Source organism: Anguilla rostrata, chromosome 3, assembly GCF_018555375.3.
Source record: "Anguilla rostrata isolate EN2019 chromosome 3, ASM1855537v3, whole genome shotgun sequence".
Taxonomy (NCBI): Eukaryota; Metazoa; Chordata; class Actinopteri; order Anguilliformes; family Anguillidae; genus Anguilla; species Anguilla rostrata.
In genome coordinates this window covers 38,316,286-38,338,314 of record NC_057935.1, presented here as the reverse complement: position 1 = coordinate 38,338,314, position 22,029 = coordinate 38,316,286, and the positions used below count along the sequence as shown (strand labels likewise).

At 44.3% G+C, this 22,029-nt stretch overlaps 1 protein-coding gene across 7 annotated transcripts in view; it reads left to right on the top strand.

The window, feature by feature from the left end:
* The window catches only part of cobll1b (cordon-bleu WH2 repeat protein-like 1b), a 51,482-nt gene that overhangs the window by 26,518 nt on the left and 2,935 nt on the right, over positions 1 to 22,029 (top strand). For 6 of the 7 annotated variants that reach the window (XM_064327421.1, XM_064327418.1, XM_064327420.1 and 3 more), the window contains 10 exons: positions 1,463 to 1,651; positions 8,262 to 8,469; positions 11,230 to 11,455; positions 11,679 to 11,717; positions 11,882 to 11,982; positions 12,890 to 13,108; positions 13,797 to 13,932; positions 18,385 to 18,652; positions 18,861 to 18,943; positions 19,370 to 21,081. In XM_064327421.1, coding sequence (XP_064183491.1) covers positions 1,463 to 1,651; positions 8,262 to 8,469; positions 11,230 to 11,455; positions 11,679 to 11,717; positions 11,882 to 11,982; positions 12,890 to 13,108; positions 13,797 to 13,932; positions 18,385 to 18,652; positions 18,861 to 18,943; positions 19,370 to 21,081 — 3,181 coding nt within the window. The remainder of the gene's footprint in view (positions 1 to 1,462; positions 1,652 to 8,261; positions 8,470 to 11,229; positions 11,456 to 11,678; positions 11,718 to 11,881; positions 11,983 to 12,889; positions 13,109 to 13,796; positions 13,933 to 18,384; positions 18,653 to 18,860; positions 18,944 to 19,369; positions 21,082 to 22,029) is intronic. The other variant, XM_064327419.1, reaches the window with a different exon arrangement.

The window sequence follows — 22,029 nt, the reverse complement described above, 5'->3', positions numbered from 1 at the left end:
CTTCAGAATTATTTTGTTTGGATAGTCCAAACCTACATGGAATCTTGAATATCAAGTCAGTTCTGTACTAGTGTCATTAACTGTGCAGGTGGTGTTGAAATGATCTGTCATATGCCTTCTATTATATGTCAAACACGTCCACATCCTCTCCAGTCTGCCATTACAAATTAAGGTGTAAAAAAACAAGGTTATGCTCTTTGAGTGAAGTGGACGTATGCCTCTTTCCATTGACTCCACTGGTGCCGTTTTTCCACACTTCCATTCTGGTCTTTCAGTTATTCTTCAGGTTTCAGACCATGCTGAAACATCACAACATTTAAATAGTACCCAGGTTTCAGGTCATTCAGTGGATATGTCAACAGCTGTCTGAGTTTTATTTAATGACCATTTTTTCAAGGCAAGTGAGTTCAGAACATGAAAACAAACAACAATGAGCACACTTTGTGAGAGACTGATGTTTTAGAATTTCTGCATACCTTTAACAGTTAATGTTTACCCAGTTTTCTATTAACGTATTTTCCCTTAGGGGAATGTCGGAAAATCTCCAGGTGGAAGAAGTGCAAAATGTAATAAATTTGAAATCTAAATCACTGATAGTCACAAAAATGACAAGAAAAGAAAGAAACTAGTGTGCTATAGACTAACTTGGACTTTTCCCACATTACTGTGTTTCGGTAGCATTACCATAGAAAGCATTCTTAAAAGCAGAGAAGGGGAACATTATGAAATGTGGTTAAATCCAGTAGCACTGAGCAAACAGCATAATCAAACGCCTTCCATAGTACTGCCTTTGCACCAACAGGTATAGTTAGACAAGCTAGTCAAGGCAGCAGAGTACTGCCTGTTGACAGTGCGCTATTTTATAGCGGTGTTATTTGACAATGAAACCTTTTGGCAAAGAGAGGGTATGAAGACAGGAGTCTGTCAACAAACTGACTGAGTTTTGGCCATGTCCCTTAGACATGAATTCGCTGGAAGGTGACGCATATCTGGAGCCATGCTGCATAGCCAGTCCGACCTTGGAAAAGACTGCAGGGTGACAACCGGTTCTGAAGCGCGCTCCCGCCTTCAGACGGCATTTCATAATGACTGCGATTGTATGCTGCTGAGCACGCAATCCGAAAGCACAGGCAACAGTTTAGCCTGTGTGGCTTTTGCGTCTGCTATTACGCTACCCTCCTGTCATTGTGCGATACTAGCGAATTTAACTGAGGAGGATCATTACCGCCTCCTCCGTTCTTCGTCACGACACGCCCCTTCGCTCCCTCCAGCGCGGCGAGCAGTGTCCCGACCGTGCAGTCGGGCGGCTCTTGCGCAAGCAGCGCGGTGCTGGAATGATCTGCAGCGCGTGAAAAACCGCCGACCTTACCGTGGCCCCTCGGGGAACGCGTTGAAATGCGCAGCGTTCCAGGCTGCCACACCCACTCAGGTGTCCTGCCTTCCTCTCTTTCTCTCCCTGCAGAAGATCGACAAAAGGAAAAGCTCCTCCCCCACCTGCAGCCAAGGGCCTGGACGGCCAGAGACTGTCCCTGAGACTTCTGGGAAGCCCGCTCTCCACCATGGACCAGAAAGAGAACCTCATCGACAAGGACCTGAACCTGACCGTGGTTCTGCCCGGAGGGGTGGAGACACCGGCCACGGTGCCCGGGAGGTGAGAGAGCTTCCGCAGCTGCCTCCGGAGGTGGTTTTTTAATCAGATTTTCATAAACTAGCGCAGCTGCTGGGCGGGTTCCATATAAAACTGCACTGATCATCATAGTATCTGGATGGGCTAAAAATAGGCCGACCGCTTGGATCGACAGAAGCCCGATGTAACGTAAAGATCAGTGGATCTGTACAGCGCCTGGTTTAAACTGGCACCCGTCTGTTAGGAAGCAGTGAGTTTAGAGCCGATCTGAAAGTGCTCTGCAGTCTTGCGCTCCCGTTGGCCTTGCTGGACGCCTGCCTGTTGAGCACCCTTCAGCTGTCTGAGTGAAGGTGGAGGGCGTGGTGCAGATCAGGGAAAATGGAGGAGAGAGAGAGTCTATGAGAATACTGATAGACTGGTAGTAATCGTAAGGCAAATATGTCACACACAGGAGACATGATGCTGAGAGGGTAAAACTGCCTGTGATGGTCTGCTGCACAATGTTATTCAGGCTGGGTGTTATTTGTTGTGAGATCCACCAAACTCTTCACTGTCTGAAGAACATCTGGTCTCATTGCTCTCGAAAGGAAGACTTAAATACTAAAAATTGCTTTGATGTTGGAGAAAATGTATTTACCTTTTTAGCTGAGGTATTTGTGAATGTGCAGAATTGCATTTGTTTTTTTTTGTAAAGGTGTCCACTATTTGCTGACCTTGCAGTAAAATTGAATATCTCAGTTTGCTTCTCCTCGTGTTGGTGAATTAGTTTACTTGTGTATTACATGCTTTTCCAAACATTTGTACTCACTTAAAGTATGAATTGCATCAATCTTTCTAATCATTATTATGTTGTACGTATTGCTCTTTGATTAGGGGCCATGTTGTGTAATTCTGACTTAGTTAAAATTGAAAATCCTTTTCAGTCCACAGGGAATTAAAATTTGTATTGCATTATAGAGAATTGATATCTTCATGCAATTCATAGCACTGATATCGTCATGCAATGCAGAGCACTGATATCGTCATACAATGTAGATAATTGATATCTTCATTGTTTGTTTTTCATGTGTTTCATGTGTTTGTGTTTTGCAGTTATTGTACTTGATTGCTCAAATGTGTTTGTGGTATTACATTAGTAACTATTTACAAATATAAGCTCTTTATTCTTATCTTATTCTTATTCTTATCTTTTTGCAAGATTCTTTGAGGACACTACTCATTGGAAATAGACAAAATGTACTTAGTGAGTCAAAGGCACTTTGTTTTTTTTTCTGTTGCATTTTTGTGCATAATGTAATGGCCACACCCAACTGTGCTGATCTAGAGAAACAGGCAGCTGTCTTCTTGAAGTATGTTTCTAAAGCCTGCCAAGCTTACCATGGCTAGCAAGCTCAATAAAAACTCTGCCGTGTACAGTACAGAGACTGGTGTGCTTTGTGCTATCAGGAGACCGGTGTGACCTTTGTTCCACCTTGAAACTGGACAGATGGCTTAAAGCCGGTAAAGCCGTCAGCAAAGTTTATTTAAGATATCCAGTCTCTCGGGTGCGCTCCTCACAGACCTGGCAGATAAACAGGCATTTAGACTGTTTGTCTTGTCAAGCTATAATTGAAACCAAGATTAATATAAAGGGACTTAGCATCAGATTCTTCCATTTTCTGGATCTGAATTGGCTGTGAGGACTCAGGAGTACAGTGTGGTCTTTATTGTCAGGATTTGGATGTTGGCATTGCATGTCTATAGCTTCTCTTAGGCCCTGATATAAGGAGAGACTGCAGGAAGGCCTGATAGAAATGCAGTGGCTAATGTTCAGTTGCACCTTTCAAAATTTTGTGTAGAGTGTTAAATATTGTGCTACCGTTAAATATTGTGAAAAGTATTGTGAGTATATATTAGCACCCAAAATTTGCTTATTGTAGTTGACACAGTATATGTCATAATCTATACTTTTGACATAATCATTATAGTCTTACATGGAATTGGTGTTAAATTTAGATGTATCTTCTGCACGCATGTTATATGAGTTTGTGTATGTTACTATTCGTCCTCTAAGGTAGTGACCCCACGTTATCCCATTTTGAACTATTTTATGTTTGCATGTTTTTTAAAAAACTTCCCGAAGTTTCCTGTCTTTTCTCTTTTAACATTTATTATGCCAATGTTTTGGAAGGGAACATGTACATAGTTCCAGCACCGCTGCTTTTAAAATGTGTGTTGGTACGATGCATACACAGCTTCAACACCTTTGTTCTCTGACAGCAGGAGTGCTTAAGTGCATCTGCAGATGACCCGTTCGGATGGGGAAGCACCTTGAAATATTGGCTCTGATTCAATGTAACCTCAATGCACCTTGTTTTTAAAATGGTGTAACAAACTTAAGCAGGTTTTGCATTCTTTTGATCATTTCTAGCAACCACCAAATGTCCCAAAGATGTGAAGGTCAAAAGAAATGGCTGTTTAAAGTGTGTCACTCTCATATTTCACAGCATATAGTGATTGGGGCTAGATTGGTTCTTGTTCCATATGTAAACTTTTTAGCCGTGTTAAAGCATCCCCGCTTGAGGCGTGGGGTTGGATGTGCATTTAACGATGAGTGGTTGATTTCACCCGCTTCCTGTAGATCAGGAATTGATCTCCATCGCTAGGTGGTGTTGCACCTGTAACTTTAACTATAATGTTAAAGTTTGTAATTAAGCTCGACCATCCTCATGACGGCCCATACAGAAACACTTTTCTTTTGAAGAAACACAATACTTTCCTCATGCTCTGACGACTGTTCTTTCATTCAGAAATTACATTACATTACATTACAGGCATTTAGCAGACGCTCTTATCCAGAGCGACTTACACAACTTTTTTTTACATAGCACCCATTTATACAGTTGGATAGATACTGAAGCAATGCAGGTTAAGTACCTTGCTCAAGGGTACAACGGCAGTGTCCTTACCCGGGAATCGAACCTGCGACCTTTCGGTTACAAGCGCAGTTCCTTACCCACTGTGCCACACTCCGTCCTAGAAATCTGACTGCATATTCTGCAGAACTGGCATAGGAGTAAAAAAGTTTTGACTTTGATTTACACCGTGCTGTTCATTGTATTTTTGCATTTTTTTTTTTTGCAATTACGATGGATAGAGATGGTTTTACATGGATGTCTCTGCTAAGGCGTTTTCTTTCCGGGTCTGCTAACCAGCATTCACAAGCAAAGCAAATGTCTAGTGTTACGTGTTCAGCCTGGAGAAATGGTTGTTCTTTTGCATGTATTCATAGTTGTTCTTTTCCTCTACCACCAAGGGGGTCAATAGAGCCTTTATTTCAAGCCATGCGCAAAATCTTCTCTGTCAAGTTGTTGGATCACCACACAATCAGGTGCACAAGAAGAATGGAAGCACTGTGCTTGTTGACACTTATGTGTCAGATTCTGCTGCGTATTAGACTGTGTACATCAATACATCAATATTTTCACCATGAAATAGTCTGAGGAGCTGTTGAATGTTTTAACATGCTCTACAGTGTTGAAAAACAGGTAGACAAATTAAACAAGCTGCTTGCAGCAGGGATACAGTATGTAAATCAAGACGTGTGTGAATGCAACACATTTGCAACTGCTCATAAATGCAAATGCCCAGTGTTCTGATTGTTGCAGTTAGATGTAATCATTGTCAGTTGATTTACTGTCTCTTATAGATTGGTGGCATATGAAACTGTGAATGCTTTTCTTGGAATCAACAGAATTAGTAACAACTGGCTTTTCTGTTTCTTTATTGAACTGAGAAAGTTTGTTCCCAGTGTTTGGTATGCGTTCATCAGATGCTGTAGTTTAATTGGAGTTTTTTAAATTTTGCCTTCCCAACTCCCAAACCATGGTGGGGAGTTGGGAAGGTATGTATGGTGTCCTGCAAGATTCAAGGTGTCAGTATACTTTATGAGAAGGCTGAATTCAATCCACTGCCAAAAATGACGCCGCATACGTGTATACTCATTGCGCCTTTTAACTGTTCGTTAGTGACAGTTCGGGGACGCCGATTCAGATTCTGCGGCTCTGGTTACCACAGGAAACCGAAGTGACAGCATTTGATACACAAAACAACAATGGCTGCAGTGAAGGAGCAGAAACTTTGACAGATTGAAAACGATTTCCAAGTCGCTTTCACTTATTGGCGCTGAAAAGAAATCAGTCGGGTGAGGAGATGGGACTGAGAGTATGCTTCACCTATGTGATTTTTTACACCAGTGGTGGGCAATTGGGCCAAAGCTGTTTCTGGTTTTCATGCCAACTTCTAGCCTTAATTAAAAAATCATCACTGACATTTAGCTACATTTCTTGATAAGTGCATCAATGACAGCCAAAGACTACTCTTGCATCACTATATAAAACATTACGGTGATGTAATCTATGAGTGAACCAGTTTTGGCTCATTTAGCCAGGGTATTTGGTGGAAACAAAAACCTGCGTACACACTGGCGGTCCAGGACCAGAATTGCCCACTCCTGTTTTAGACCAGTTTCAGTCAATCCGGTGTACCAATATCTCTGCACAGATGTGCACACTGTGGTGGCTGGAGTCCATACAAAGTTTCGCTTTCTCCACAAATGCGTCATTTACTTCATTTACTTTGTACAAGCTAGCCACAAATGCGTTTCCGCAGCAAGTATACTGCCGTCTTCAGTCAGTTTCTTCCATGTTGCACAACAGTTCGTCTTCCATCGATGTCCTAAGCTCCTTCATTGCGTCAGTGCTGGGTGTGGGTTTGGAATGGTAGTCTGTAGCCGAACACTAAGTTCCCCATCTGGTTCTTGCATGGTGCAGGAGGCAGTTTTGTCGATAGAGAATAACCTTCCTGTGTGAATGCTTTCCTAATATTCTGCAAACATCATTTTCCAGCTTGGACAAATGTTTTACCTCATTTACCACACGCTTGTTGAAATGCATGTCATTTAGGGTAACCTCCACTATAAAGAAATTATTTGCACTGACCAATGCCTTCATTAAATTGTAGTTTAAGTCAGCGTTTCCCAACCGGTGTGCCGTCAGGCGAGGTCAGGTAAGCCATGTGAAAAATCCTTTAAAAAAAAATTTAATGTTCAAATGAATTAAAAAAAACTTAAATGAACAAATCTCATTCACAAAAGCCAAAATAAATGTAATCAAAATGCAAATTGCTTAATTAAAACCCCAAAAGAACATTTAGGCCTACTGTTGGCTGTTGGCACGTCACATCAACATCAGTACGTCGTGTGGAGGGGGGCTGCAGGGTGTTTATTTTTTATGTGGAAAGTGTGCCACGGAAGGAAAAGGTTGGGAATGCTGGTTTAAGTAATACTGCCTCTGGATTGCCGTTTTTCCATTTGATTTTTGACTAAAGCAGAAATCATGTGATTTATATTTTTGTATCTTCTAGTGCTGGGATAATGCAATCTTTGACCTGTGTGTCACTATGCACTTAAAAATGAGTCATGTATAATTAGCTGTGTGGCAGGATTGCCGAATGATTGCTGAATTTGGAATGTGTACTGTGACAATTTCGAAGATACTGTAACTGCTGAAAGGTGGAGAGCTTATGCGGTCACATGCTGGGTTATTTCTCCAGTTCCACTGCTTATGTGCCAGTCAGCCAGAATCTGTCATCAGTTCCCTTATCAAATTTCAAGTTTTCAAGATTGAACTTGGGAAATGCTGCTGATTTTAATTGACATTTCAAAACTGAAAGGAATTTGGCTCGAACGGTGTATTTTAATTATGTTTATGGTCCTCGTCATACTGCCAATTAAAGCTGGATTCTTTATTCCATAATTTCTAGCATGACATCAACACTTGCAGTAGTTGTGAATTTGAGGCAGGGGCTCTAGGCAGCAGAGGTGCCTGCTTAAACATGAACTCTGAAGAAGTTTTAACGGCGGGAACGTTGCATTGACATGCCGAATTGCTCAATTGACAGAGGACATGTAGCTGCATATGTGCAGATTCATTTTGAAATTGTAGGGTAGCCGAGAGCTTGAATGTCACATTCTGTCTTGAACTGCGGCAGGTGTGCCAACTGGTGTGTTTTTTTAAATATGTATCTTAGGAATGCTTACTTGTCATGCAGGCTATTCCATGGAACATATTCTCAATATACAATATGCACTTCCTGCAGTAAAATTTCATATGAATGTATATTATGGGGTAAATTTTTCCACTGTAAAGATCAAATCCTGTTTTAATACGTAACAACTTTTGTCGCTAAATTCACTCTGGAGTTCAGCGTTTGTTTGTGTAGGAAGGGCGTGCCGTAAAGCTGTGGCAACCAACCCTGATCCTGGAGGTCTGCCGTCCTGTAGGTTTTCATTTCAACCTTAATTTGGCGCACCTTACTCAAGATCTATAGCTGTTGAGTGAGGTGTGCTTTGTTCGGGTTGGAGGGAAAGCCTACAGAATGTATTTAGTCTGAGAAATGGTAGTTTTGCCATATTCATCCTGTTTGCTATTTACTGACTCCACATAAGCTCAAGTTCAGGCCCTGCTGAGGGTGTTCCAGGAATCACTCACTAGCATGTGGGTGCTATTATTCCATAGCGGCATGCATGTAGTCACGTTGTATTTCCTGTCTTCTTATGCCTTACATGGGTGTGTTCCTGTCGCCTGTTTTTCAGCAAGCCCATGATGGACCTGTTAGTCATGCTGTGTGCAAAATACCACCTGAACCCTTCCGGCCACACCATCGAGCTCATCTCCACAAACAGAAACCACATCAAGTTCAAGCCCAACGCTTTGATAGGAACCTTGGAGGCCGAGAGGATCCTACTCAAACCCAAGGGTGTGGATGAAAAGAGCAAGAAGGCAGGGCCGCAAATGCCAGAGGTAAATTGAGGTATCTCTAAAACAAAAAAATGATCTTTAAACTCTCTGAAGCCTTTCAAACCCCTCAATAAGAAGTGTATTTTAATTAATTGCACACTTGAGATCCAGGGTGACCAGACTGGTTTACACAAAATGTCCTGCTGTGCTGAAATAAGAAAAAAAAAGAAGGAAATGTCCCAGTTTTCTGCTTTTGCCCAAAACCACAATTTGCTTACTGCTACAACGGGCACTTGTGATGCTGAATCATAGTCATATGAGCGTGCTGTTCTGCTGGGTTCCTCTTCAAAGGAATAGATCTGAGCTCAGGGTTTCCTGCCACTGGCTGTGGTAAAGGACTGGAGGTAGGAAAACCCCTCAGATTCTGCACATTCGAAGAGGAACCCTTTCCGTAGAGCAGATGCTGGCCTAATCTGAACTGAAATGTTTCTCAAAAGCTATGAGTCACTTTTGTGGTTAGGACAGCTTCTTCATACAATTATTATTATTATTTTTTTTTGCAAGACGAGGAGCAGCAATTGCAGATGATTTTTTCCCACCTGAATAGTGATTATGGTAAAGCAGTTTGAATAGTATTTATAAGTGCATATGTGACATGTGTCCAAGAATTGCATTTTGAAAATTTGGTCACCCTATTCATAATTAGTTAAATATTATGTGAAATATTTCACAAGAGATGAAATCTAGCTTCAGTGTGAGACTGCCATGAAGCCATTTCCTGCTTATCAAGAATTGGTACCAGTCTACTGTAATGTACGATATTCTTGTCAGGGTTGTTTTTTTTTTTTTTGGGCATCGGCCAATTAAATAAAATTCTTGGGAATTAGAAGTGAATTATACTGAAGCTAAACATTGTGAAATTAATCTCAAATCTCTTTCAGCGGGGGAAGTTTCACAAACGTCAGGTTGAAAGCTCCCTCCTGGTGCATTACCAGGCTGCCAATGGCTATAACAGTTCACTTTAGTGCTTCTAATGAACATGAGACAGCCCACACCAGGTGAATAATTAATCAATACAAAAGAGGAAAGGAACTGAACATGTAATTAATACACAGGCTTGCACAGATACTGAGAATGCATAAAATGGACAGAAACTCAAAAGGTTTGAGGAAGAAAAACAAATGAAAATATGGTGTCGTTTAACACCATGCTTGTCCTGCACTGTGTATCATGAACCTGGCTGTGTGCTGGCCTGATTTGACTTGCACTTGCACAGAAGATTACCCATCACACACTGTTGCCCTTTGATGATGTCATCTTTCCTTCGCAGTTCCAGGCTGACAGCTCCTTAGATGCTGTTGCTCTTGAAACGTCCGCTAGCTGTCCCTGCCACTGAGGCTCTGGCCAAACATGCCTCAGCAAATACCCCTCTTTCAAAGTCACTAAGGGCTCCTTTTGCAGCTATTTTTAGTCATAATTACAGGTACCCTATGTGTACTGGGGTGTCATTTGCTTAATTAGTGGACACAGTACACCTGTGGCCTCTAATTTTCCACAAAGGGGTTGTCCCTCATTTACCCATTGTTTCTATTTTTGCCACTCACTATGCATGGCTTTTATTTGTCATAAGAGTTCATGCAATTGCCTCCAATACCACTAGGTGGAGCAGAGATTGTGAGTTCCTCAGGCTGTGATGTGCTTTTCATGTTGCATCTTGTTCATAAGGTCTCTGGTAACTAAAACAATTTGATTAACAGGCAGTAATATATTTCTCCAACATGTGACTAATTAATCAGATGATTACTAATGAGACATGTAACATCAGATTAATTGCATACTCAGAGAGATAATCAGATCTATTTACATAGTCATTATGCTATTTACATAACATAAAAGAGCTGATGCAAGTGATATTGCAGTTGTTAAACAGTACTCAAATTGAACATGTTTTGAAGATGGGAATATTTTCATTTAAATGCTTTTAAAATGTAGCCTGACGGATGGACATACTCCCATGAAAATTATTGACTGACATGATCAGTCAATACTGATCACTGAGGCATTTAAAGTGCAAAGGTGGAGGCAGCATGAAAGTAGTCACTTTTTATCTTCTCATTTGAGGAATTCAGAGACTTAATTATACAACTAGACATTTTTCCCTGTTCTGTGAAGCAGAACTGTCGCTCTACTTAATAAAGCAAAATATTTTTTATCACCATTTATGAGTACTTGTTCACATCTACAGATACAGGCAATCGCCTACCCTACCCTGTTCTAATTTATAAAGTTCTTTTAATCAAAAGTTAATTTCATCAGACCTATGGAAGGAGTCTGAAAATGTACTAATGTTTTCAAAAGCTATGGACCACTTTTTACAGTTTTTCAATAAAATATATTTGCAGTTGTTTTGTACATTTTGGCTAATTGGGTAACAGTGAGTATTTTGGGTTTCACAGAGGGCTATATGGTTTTCTAAATAATTTTTTATTTGGCATGGTTCTGTCGCATTTATCTCTAAATGAATGTGGAGAAACTGCTTTTTTTGTATTAACAGCACATAAATCCCTATGTGTCACTAGTTTGTGTAGCTAATGGCTATACAAATGGATTTTTCACTTTTTCCCCTATACATCAGTACTTTTCACTTTCGAGTGTCATCATGAGTCATTCATAAAGGGCCTCTAGATTCTTCTTGCAAGACAATCTGCTTTATATTTTAAGGATGATATCCGCACTATAAGGTCTGCAGGTGCAATTTGATGATCGTAAAGTGAGGCCAGAATGTTCACATTGCGATTCTTGTATTTATTTATTTTTCTCTAGGCTACCGTCCGCCTCGTCATAAACTACAAAAAAACACAGAAGACGATTCTAAGAGTCAACCCTCGAGTTCCCCTTGAAGATCTCATGCCTGCAGTTTGTGAAAAATGTGAATTTGACCAAAAGACCTCTGTTTTATTGCGAGATGTCCTGTCAGAAGAGCCTCTGGACTTGACCAAATCCCTCAATGACTTTGGCTTGAGAGAGGTCTATGCAGTGGACACTAAAAGTAAGGGACTGTTGAACATGTTGTTCACTGTAGCCATTGCTTATATCGTAGCATATGTTGATATTGATATTACTGTATTGGCATTCTAGTTATTCTACATATTGAACTGGATTTTAACTGTTTCTTAAAAGAGTAACATGGTAAAGATTGTCTGATATTACCTTGTATCTTATATTGCGTTTCTTTAGCATGCATGATTTAACTTCCTGTCTTCTTTTAACAGGTGTTAACTCGGACATACCGTCCTCGCCAATAGAGAGAGGTAATATGGTGCAGTTCCTGTTTTATGCTCTTGAATGTAATTAGTGCTTTTAATATTGAAATGTGAATGGACGGCTGTGCTTGATTTTTAACTGTGATGTTTGATTTGCATGAACAAAGCTCTTTTGTGAGTCCTGATTAGCTTCCTGTAATTGACTTTCTTAGGAGATAGAAGTCCATCATACAAAAGCAGATCTTTCAAGGAGAAAGAAAACAAAGGATTGTTCAGCTTGTTTCGTAGAAGTAGTAAGAAGAAGCCAGACCAGGTGCGTTCTATACTTATCTTTCATTATACCCCTGTCATGTAGATGTTGTCATGTAATACTTACAATCCCTTGAAAATGAAACCTTATATTTTGCCTCCTCTTGCAATTACTCTATAGCTTAAGAAGTTGAGAGGAAATAGACTATGATTTTTGCAGTTTATGGTCAACACAGCCAGCTCAATTCTAGCCGTTACTGACCTTCCCTGTTCTCAGAGTACTACTGGCTACATGACAAAGCAAGCTAACAGACACAAATAATCACTTTGTCTCCTTTTATACACATTTTTAACCAAAAGATTAATTCCCTTCACCAGTGATACTACAGTTGAAACTGTACAGTGTACTTCTCACTTCACAAATGGAGCTCACATGGGTGCAACCATGGGTGCCTCACTAATGGGCGTTTTAATGAGAAAATAGATGTGTTGTGATAATTTATTAAGGTCAAACTTTTTTTATTCGTCATAACGTTTTAGTAGTGGGTAAGATTTGTACTGCCAAGTTATGATTATTGAAGGGGTCAGTAGAACCATGCGCTTCAGGATAAGTCTTTAGAACCATGCACTTCAGGATAAGTCTTTAGAACCATGCGCTTCAGGATAAGTCTTTAGAACCATGCGCTTCAGGATAAGTCAGTAGAACCGTGCGCTTCAGGATAAGTCAGTAGAACCATGCGCTTCAGGATAAGTCAGTAGAACCATGCGCTTCAGGATAAGTCAGTAGAACCATGCGCTTCAGGATAAGTCAGTAGAACCGTGCGCTTCAGGATAAGTCAGTAGAACCGTGCACTTCAGGATAAGTCTTTAGAACCATGCACTTCAGGATAAGTCAGTAGAACCTTGCACTTCAGGATAAGTCAGTAGAAGCATGTGTGTGGTTTAATGGCGGTGATGCTTGTTGTTTAAAGGCGGTGGCCATGAGTGCGCCTACGTCCCCGGTCCTGAGCAAGCCGAGGCCGGTTAGCATGCCGCTGCTCGGTGCCAGCGCGTCCGTGTACAGCTCCAGCGCCACGCTCTCCGACGTGCCAAAGAAGAGACGGGCACCCCTGCCCCCCACCATGGTGTCGCCGAGATCCCCGTCCAGCCTCAGTGACTCCCCGACCTACACCTTCTCTGAAGGAGACCGGGTGAGTGAGCATCAGCAATGCACCCCCCCTCTGGTATTTGGACCAGGACTGTGGGAGGTCTTTACCCCGACAACCCACAGCCTGGTTTTTTGCCTTATGCTTTGATTTGGACAATATGATTTTGATGCGATGCATTTGGTTGTATCTTTTGGAATGTTTCCTATCATGGTGTGGATTAATCACTGTTAAAGCTGTATTGGCTGTTTTAAGAATCTTAAATTACCAAATCTGTACTCGTATGGCCTTTAAAAGGGTCCCTTGTGAAGATTTCATTATATGAATTTCAGGTGCGCATTCGGCCATCTTGTCTTTAGCACTATAGTTGTGAATGCAGCCAGAGATGCGGAAATGGGGGTTTTAATTGAGCTTTAGTCTATACGACTGGATGTGTTTAGCTGCAGCAGCCCAGAATACCTGTAAATCTATCTATAAATACCTATCTCCAGGAAGTGGTTTGTTTGGCTGATGATTGGTCGGTGCTAAAGATCTGGTCAGAGTTTGTCTGTGAGACCAGTTGAGGATTTGTCTCAGGGATCACTCATAGGTTGGGGTCAATCAAATCTTTGTGTTTGATGAGTAGGCGGTCTCTGAGACCTGTCAAAAGTTGTCTCAAGAGGAGGGTTTGTCTCCGGGGCGGTTCCAGGGTTCCTCTTCTGGATTAACCCGGGGTTCTGTCACTGACGTGCAGGAAGTTTCTGGGATCCGTCGAGGGTCCTCTTCGGAGTCTTCGCTGAAGAGGACCAAGAGGAAGGCTCCGCCGCCCCCTTCCTCACCTTCTGCCATGGCCAAGCCAGACGAGGCTCTGGAGGACGGGAGTGTTAAAGGTTGGTCTGGACGTTACCTCAGCCGTCTTACTCGTGTCGAAAATGCATTTATCCCTTTCACACCCCTCATTGTGTATTCATCTGCTAATGCGCAGTGGAACATAGAGAATGCTGTGTTTGCTGCTTAGCAGATGTTCAGTTAGATATAGCCTTGGGGCTGCGCTAATATAATTTGCCTGAAATGTCAACAGCAGAAAATGGACGAAGCGGCGTGCTCTGAGCATTGCCTTATGCCGGTACTTATATTGCCTCCTAGTGGCTGATGTGAAATATGTCTGCTTTTTCATAGTAATTCAGAATTTGTCATCCTGTTTGACACTTCTCTTGGCCCATAATCTATCTTCCACTTTCAATTAATGCCAAAGTGTTTATCCATGAGGCATGACCCACATAAAGGGAAATTATAATTGATCATTCTAAAAAAAATATTTAAAAAGTGCATTCTGGTGACGAGAGTTCTCATTGCTGAAGTTATATGAAGAGAATAATTGGACTCAGTGTGACCTTAATGCATCTTGCGCTTATTTTAAAATGAAAATTTAAGCAAGCCTATATTCTGTTTGATTACTATTGATTATTTTATTGAAATTTTTTTTGTTTTTCATTTAAAAAAGCACAAAAGATGGTTGCTGCCTGGAAATGTAATGAGGATTGAAACTTTTTTTGACAGGTGCCATGCTAACCCAAGGCTCAGAGGCATTCCATTAGCATAGAGGGTTTCAACAGGTGTACAGTAATTAGCTTGCGAGGCTAACTCAACGGTTAAATCGCTCAGGTTTTCAGACTGGAGCTGCACTTCCTGCCTAGTACATAATTGCTGAAGTGTAATGCATTTTGAAGGCCAGATGAAAAATAGACTCGGGCTTCAGATAAAAGCCTGCATGTTTTCACCTGCATCAGTATAGGGATGGATATGGCAGTGTCGTGATGCCTAATTACTCACTTTCTGTTTGTTCTCACAAGTGCACTCTCATAGTTCTTTCAAAGCTCTCCTGTCCCCACTTTAATCTCACATATTCTTATTTTCGTGTTCCCAACATAGGCATTTACTCAGATCGAACAGGTTCGTTGGGTTTCTGCTCTGTATGCAGCTGGAATCTTCCAGAATGTGTGGCCAAAGCTTGTTTAACATTCATTTAAATTTTTTTAACAAAGAAGGCCAAATGACAAAAATTGATTGTTAGAGATAATGATGAGTCTTTTGAGTGTTCAATTTTAGAATAGAAAAATGGCCATAATTTCATAAATTGAATGAATTGAAATTACGGTGACCCAGACTTTGGTGTTAGCATCAGGGCTGTATTGTGTAGTGTAAGAGTGTAAGACTATTGGTCCATGCTCTGTGTAAATTCCCAGGCCTGAACACTTACTCTTAGGATATTATGTTTCGCATTATGTTTTGTGGCGGAGAGGCTGACGTATGAAAGATGAGCTCACGATAGTTTGTGCTCTGGGTGTTGCAGATAAGACGTTGACCCAGTGGGGCTTATCGGCCATCTTTCCCGCCCTAGAGGGGTGTTTGTTATCGTCTGTTCCTCGTTGTATGTTTTCAAACATTCCCTTTCTTCCACCCTGCAGACCCGGAGTCACGGGAAGGGGTGGCATGAAGCCCCCCCCTCCCGGTGTGTCCCCTCCTCCCAGACTTCCTGTCCCCTCTGACTGCTCCACCCTGGCGCTCTCAGCCCTCCGAGCATCTGTCTGCTTCGTGCGGTGGCCCCTCTCTTCCTCTTCTGTGTTTTCGTGTCATTTTTAAAAAAAGAACTGTTCTTCTACCCTGCCATGTTTTTGTCCTGTTGAATGTTTTCTTTTTTTTAATGTGTTCATCTCCGTTTCTCTTTGTGCTTTCTCTATTGCCAAAGGATTTGTTTGAGCAGACTGTGAATGAGGTAAATAAGTTTGGCCAAAAATAGTCAAGGAAGCCAAGGCACAAATTTGAATGGGGAAAAAAAAGCTGCTTATGGCTAGAAATATCAGTGTCAGTATTGTTCTTTTAGAAGACTTTACCTTGTGTTTCTTGACAATTGTTTGGTCATACTATATTTAAAAGACAATTTCTCTTTAGAGCAGCCTTTCTAAAACACCCCCCCCCCCCCCAATTGCGTTTTTAAAAAGTAGCTAAGCATTCCTAGAGTATTTGCTCTCATGGGTTTAAAAGTTGTTGGTCACACAGTACTCAGAGGAATCTAGTGCTAAATGGAATCATTGTTTTCGTGTGTGAGCATTTGTTTGTGATAAGCGTATGACTAACAGCAAGCTATTTTGGCTGTGTTACAAAGGTCTCATGCGTTATCATGGAATACAAAGCCTTATACGTTTTACTGACTTATGTAAGAATACAATTATTTATGCTTTTTTAAAATAAATTATATTATTCTCATTTTTTTTCTTTTCTCCCCTAACTTTGATTTCAGAATCATGATTAAAGGGCTGCCCCATCATTGCAGTGTCCTTTGATTCAGGAAGAAGTGTGGGCTAATAAACTGGCCCAAGCATCTTTTCACTCTGCAGTTCACCAGTGCAGCTGTGGACTTACTGAGATGGTGAACTGCACAGCTCTAAAGATAGCCCTCATTATGAAATCCAGGGCCAGACATGTAGTAATATTATAGATTGCAATCAGAACCGGGGGTGGGGGGTGGGGGGCGGGGGGTGTTGGACAGGGAGTTGGGGTTCATTTCCGATCGCGTGCCATGAAGAATAAATTCAAACAGTAAATAAATAATAAATCTACTGTCAAAAAGACTTGGGGCTGAACATACCACTCCACATCTGTTACAGTAATATTCAGGTGCAGTGTGACCTTAACAGTGAGCGGTGCACCCTGCGCCGAAAATGAGCACTGCCACGAACTGCACGTCTGCACTGTTTCACGGCCCAAATTGAATCGATTGTCTCGCCTGAAACGCAGGCCAAATCACAATTCGCGGTGGGCCGTTTCTTGGCCCACAGGCCTTGAGTTTGACTTGTGCGCTAGGTCAACCGGAGAAGTCCACGTCGGTCACATGAGGAGGTGGGGAACGTTACGCTGTAACCGGAGCGGTCAACGTTCCACCTGCGCGTGCTGAGAAGCGCCTCGACCGGACGAGTCGCCTGGAGGCCGCGCGTCACGCGTGTGCGTGTTTCCCGTTTGGCGGACCAGTCGTAAATGCTAGCGATGATAAATGCACACAATGTGGGATTTATGCTGGGTCATAATGGTGCCTTGCTTATAGATGGAACTTAAAACACCCCCTTCGGAATGGCCTTTGAAACATTTTTCTTTGGAAAACATCTGTGAATTACGCAAGAACTAGACAATTTGTTTGCACATAATAAAGCCATTCATTTGATTCAGTGTCTTCAAAGTATTTTATAAAGAAAAACATATCATTCCCCACTGACAGTTTTTGTGCATAGGTGCTTTCTAATCCAATATTACATCTACAGACAGAACCTCCCAATTTAATACTTGGATTTAGAGATGGCCCCTTTAGATTGAACATGTGTTTATCTTTTTTCTGTTTCATTTGTGCGTGAATTTACTGCAGCATGCGTTTTATCTGATCTTGCCTGTTGTATTTCTTTTCTGGAGCTGCGCATTTTCTCCCATTCTTGCAAGCGTTTAAGCTGTGATGTCACCGTTCTGTATGTTGGGTCTAAGAAGACCTAACAGCAGGGGGCGAGCTATAGGAGCATCCGCTGGTAACAGTCCTGTGTTAGAGGCGTTGGAGCGTAGCACGCTTCATTTTGATTATAACAATAAAAAACCATAGATTTTCTGCTGTTTGCTCACGCGTTCCCTGCCGGATTGAGCCGACGGGATTCCATGCATCCCCATTGGCCGCTCTTTAGGGTTCTCAGCTACGCGGTCCAGCAGGGGGACCAGAAGCCGTAAAGCCGGGGAGCTGTGCCGTGTAGCCGCCGCGCGGCTAGCGCCCCGAGCTCTTTACTCCTCCTGACGACAGGGCCGCTCCCGGGCCTCCTCGCTCCGCGACGTCGTAATGAATCCCTCGTCACCGGCGAGAAAAGAGAAAAAGAGCAGGCACAAAACACGGCATGGCCGGGGGCACTTCATGGCAATCTGGATAATGAAGTTTAGCGCGCTAATTTGGTCCCTCTTTGATTACGTTACGTAATGCTCTCAAGTGCTCGGCGGATGGAGAAAGTATTCATTTCCTCATTTGAAGGATCATTGCATGCTCGGGTGGACAGCTTGGATGGGTGGCCTGTAAGTAGTCCTTCAGAACTCATCTCATTCGCCGTCCGTCCCATTTGATCTCTTAAGTGGAATGGCCCATTTGTTTCGAAGCGGCCCAGGTCTCAGCGGAGGCTTCCATTTTCCGATAGCCATTATAGTTTATGCAGATGACAAAGTTGTGATAAATGTGCGAGTGTATCGTTGATTGGGTTAGCGGCTGGCGTCTGTGCCTGCTGAAGTTTGCCGTTGTGTGTCCCCGTTTGACCGCGGAACAGCCGGATCGGTGCCCCACAGTCCCCTGGAGGAGATCCGCGAGCAGGAAGAGATGGCGGTCACCGCCACCCCCGACCCCGGCGCCGCAGCCGACGTCCGGACGGGCGACGGGAGCCCCGACGCCTCTGCCGACGTCCCGATGGATTCTGGGAAAACGGAGCCGGAGCTGCCCCCGCCTCCCACGGACGAGGAGCTGGCGGTGGCGAGCTCTCCGCTGGCGCTGGATGGCACGGGGGAAGATCAGTCGAATGATCTGTCCTCAGATGGCAAGTACGAACTCTTGAAACGGGTATTTCGAAAAAAGTGCACTGCTAGAGATGGGCCTCCAGTTAATGGCCTCTTGTTTGCTTAAGAGATTCCATCTGTTCGCTTTTCAGACGTGAAATTCGTCTGCCGAACGCAGAGGCCTTAAAAGACTAGGCGCTAATGTGACGTGTGATTTTCTTTCCAAAACTTTTCATAAGTTCTATTTTGACAGACCAGCAAAGGACCCTGCGAGTGATCAGGAATGCACTGAACAAACTCCGAACACTGTGGAAACCCCTGAACTGGAACACAGAGGTGGGTCTAGAGCACTTGACTGAATAAATGGGTCTCTGGGTACTGTGGGCAAAGATTAAAAGCATTATTTGAAGTTATGATATGAAAAGCGCAAACTGTAGTAACAATATAAATACTTGGGAAAAGTTCTCGAAAAAGCAATGAAAAGCAGTAAAATACTTAGCTGTCTGTGAAATTATATCACTTAGGAATTACATCCATCTTTCTTGGTAACTTTGTAGCTTGATGCCTTAACTGTATCAAGTCTAGCAATGTGCCTGTTCACACAGACAGTTGAAAGTTATGCTTCTCAAAATGTATGTGCCCTTAAAATGTTACAAAACTTCAAAATTTGTGATCATTTCACAACTATTGAATCATTGATATGTTCATATCCGTGTATGGTGTACACATGTGTACACACGCGTTCATATTTACTTTTCTCAGATTCTGCAGGGACAGATACTGCAGGCACTGATTTAAGCCCACCAGCTGAAGCGGAGCAGACGGTCTTGTTGGTAGAGGGTGCTTCAGTGCTGGGTGATGTTAAGGAGAAGAGCGACTCTGGAACGTGCACGGCTCCGAGCGCGCCCGAATTCCCCGCTCCCCCCCCTGTTCTCCCCGCTCCTCCCGCCCCCCGGCCCCAGACCCGGGACGCCGAGACGCTGACCTCCGACGAGCCGAACGGCGGGGCTCCTCTGGAGCGCGCGGAGATAGCGGAAGCGCCGGCGGCCGTCGCCGCGGTATCCCCCGCGGCCTCCCCGCCGATAGCAGCATCGCCGACCCCGCCTGTCGTCCAGCTGCCCCCGGCGTCTCCCTCCGAAGCGGCCCGGCCGAAGAGGGACATGGCCACGTCCACGGAGGAGCTCCCCCAGGGCGAGGCTCCTCCCACGTCACCTCAGGAGCCCAAGAGCTCGCCCATATACCTCCTGGACTACGCCCCCAAACCCAAGCCGTCCAACGAGCTCACGAGAGAATACATCCCCAAGGTGGGGCTCACCACCTACACCATCGTGCCCCAGAAGTCCCTGGAGAAGCTCCGTTTCTTCGAGGTGGAGCTGACGCTGGAGCCCCCGGGCTCGGCCCCGGGACAGATGGTCGCCGTGGGGACCCAGCGCTGTCTCGCAGGGGTCCCCGCCGAGCAGCTGGAGCTCCGGAGCCCCACGCTCGTGATGGGGGCTCCGCTGAGCAACGGGAGGTTCGCCGGCGTCCACGGCTTCCACGGAAACTCGCCTCCCGCTCAGTCGCCTCCCGCTCAGTCGCCTGCCGCTCAGTCGCCTCCCGCGCCTGCCGACGCCAAGCCGCCGTCCCTGCGCCGCATGGGCACCTGGGCGGCTCCCGGGCCCAAGAAAACTCCGCCCCCGACCAAGCCCAAGCCGGGATCTTTCCGCTTGTCGCTGCACAAGAGGACCCCCGGATACGTGACGTCAGCGGCCGTGAAGAGCGCGAACGCCATTCTCGCCAGCGGGCGGACCGAGGCGCCGGGGAGGCCAGACGCGGGACAGCCTGCGGAGGAGGAAAGCTTCCCACCTCCCCCTCCCCCTGAGCTCTGGGCAGGAGGGGCAGAAACCAGTCAGGATGAGCCAAAGCCTCGGGAAGAGAACACAGTGGACGGCCCTGCTGCCAATCTCGCAAGTCCTGCCCCCAGGCCCATTGACTCCGCCCCCAATGTCAATGTCCCTGGCCCTGCCCCTGGGCCTGTTGACTCCGCCCCCAATGTCAATGTCCCTGCCCCTGGGCCTGTTGACTCTGCCCCTGATGTCAATGTCCTTGCCCCTGCCCCTATGCCTGTTGTCCCCGCCACTAATGTCAATGTCCTTGCCCCTGCCCCAAGGCCTGTTGACCTCGTCCCCAATGCCACTGTTTCTCCGCCCAGGGCGTCAGGCTCCGCCCCCAGGCTCACTCGCCAATATAGTCTGCCAGCCAGTGACCCGACAGTGGGGCTGAGTCTGGAGAGGATGAGGGGCTTGATGGCCCCCAAGCCGTACGCGCCCACCTCCCAGTCCCGCTTCGCCAGGGCTGTGTCCACTGCCATCAAGAGGTCCCAGTCCTTTACTAAACCCTCCAGTGCCGACCCACAGCCTCCCGGAGTCCTGCCTGCCTCCTCGCTGGCCAACCAGAACTCGATCAAAGAAGTGGCGGAACCTTCCAGAAGTCCGGTAGGTGTGCGCGTGTGTGTGTGAATGCGTGTGTGTGCATTTTGCGTGAAGCTATGTTCTTAAATTCAAATGACTTCAAAATGCTTCCTCTCTTATCTCTCACATCCCTTGCCTTACCCCAGAAGTCCAGTCATGCTCCATATAAAGCATGACAGTTCCACTGAGAGGGTAATCGGTGAAAAGAATAGAAGAAAAGAAAAGGCAAATGGCAAACCTTTAGATCACCATTTGTTTCACAGATGTAAGTCTGAGTTTGTCTCGCTTTACCTTTAAGGGTCAGAGATGAACCTTCAGGTATCAAGAGAAATTGGTGTCTTGGCACTACAGTGGCATGCATATGTCATATGATAGAAAACACAGCAAATATAATGGATGGGCAGACAGATGTTTAGTGTGAGTATAAAGGCTTAGACCATGCAGTGGTGACACATCTGCATGTTTTTATAACCTTAATATGCAACATGTTCTATTTCTGACAGGCACAAAAAGTGTCAAAATGGCCTGGCTTATGACCCCAGCTGAACTCTGATTCAAGCCGTAGACTAAAAAAAAAATTATAAATAACTGTGACCTCACCCATTGACTTTCCATGGGCTTGTGAAACGTGTTTTGAAGCTGAGGAAGTGCCTTTGTTTTTGTGCTGCCATGTTGTACAAATTGAATCCAGAGACTGCACAGTAGGGAAAAGAAAGGACTCTCATGTGGTCATGAAGTCAGGGCCGGGTCCGGCCACAATGTGATTGACAGTCTGGGGCTGAAGAGCCCATGACCTTGATGTCTGCTTATCCCTCGTCATTACCGCTTACAGACAGCGAATGCGAGCGACACGAGGAAACGTGAGGCGATTGCAACAAGCGTGACAAATGACAGCTATGTCAGGTTTTCATGAATCCCCACAGGCATTAAAAGTTAATGTATTGCTCAACCTGAAGTGGAAACCTGAAATGA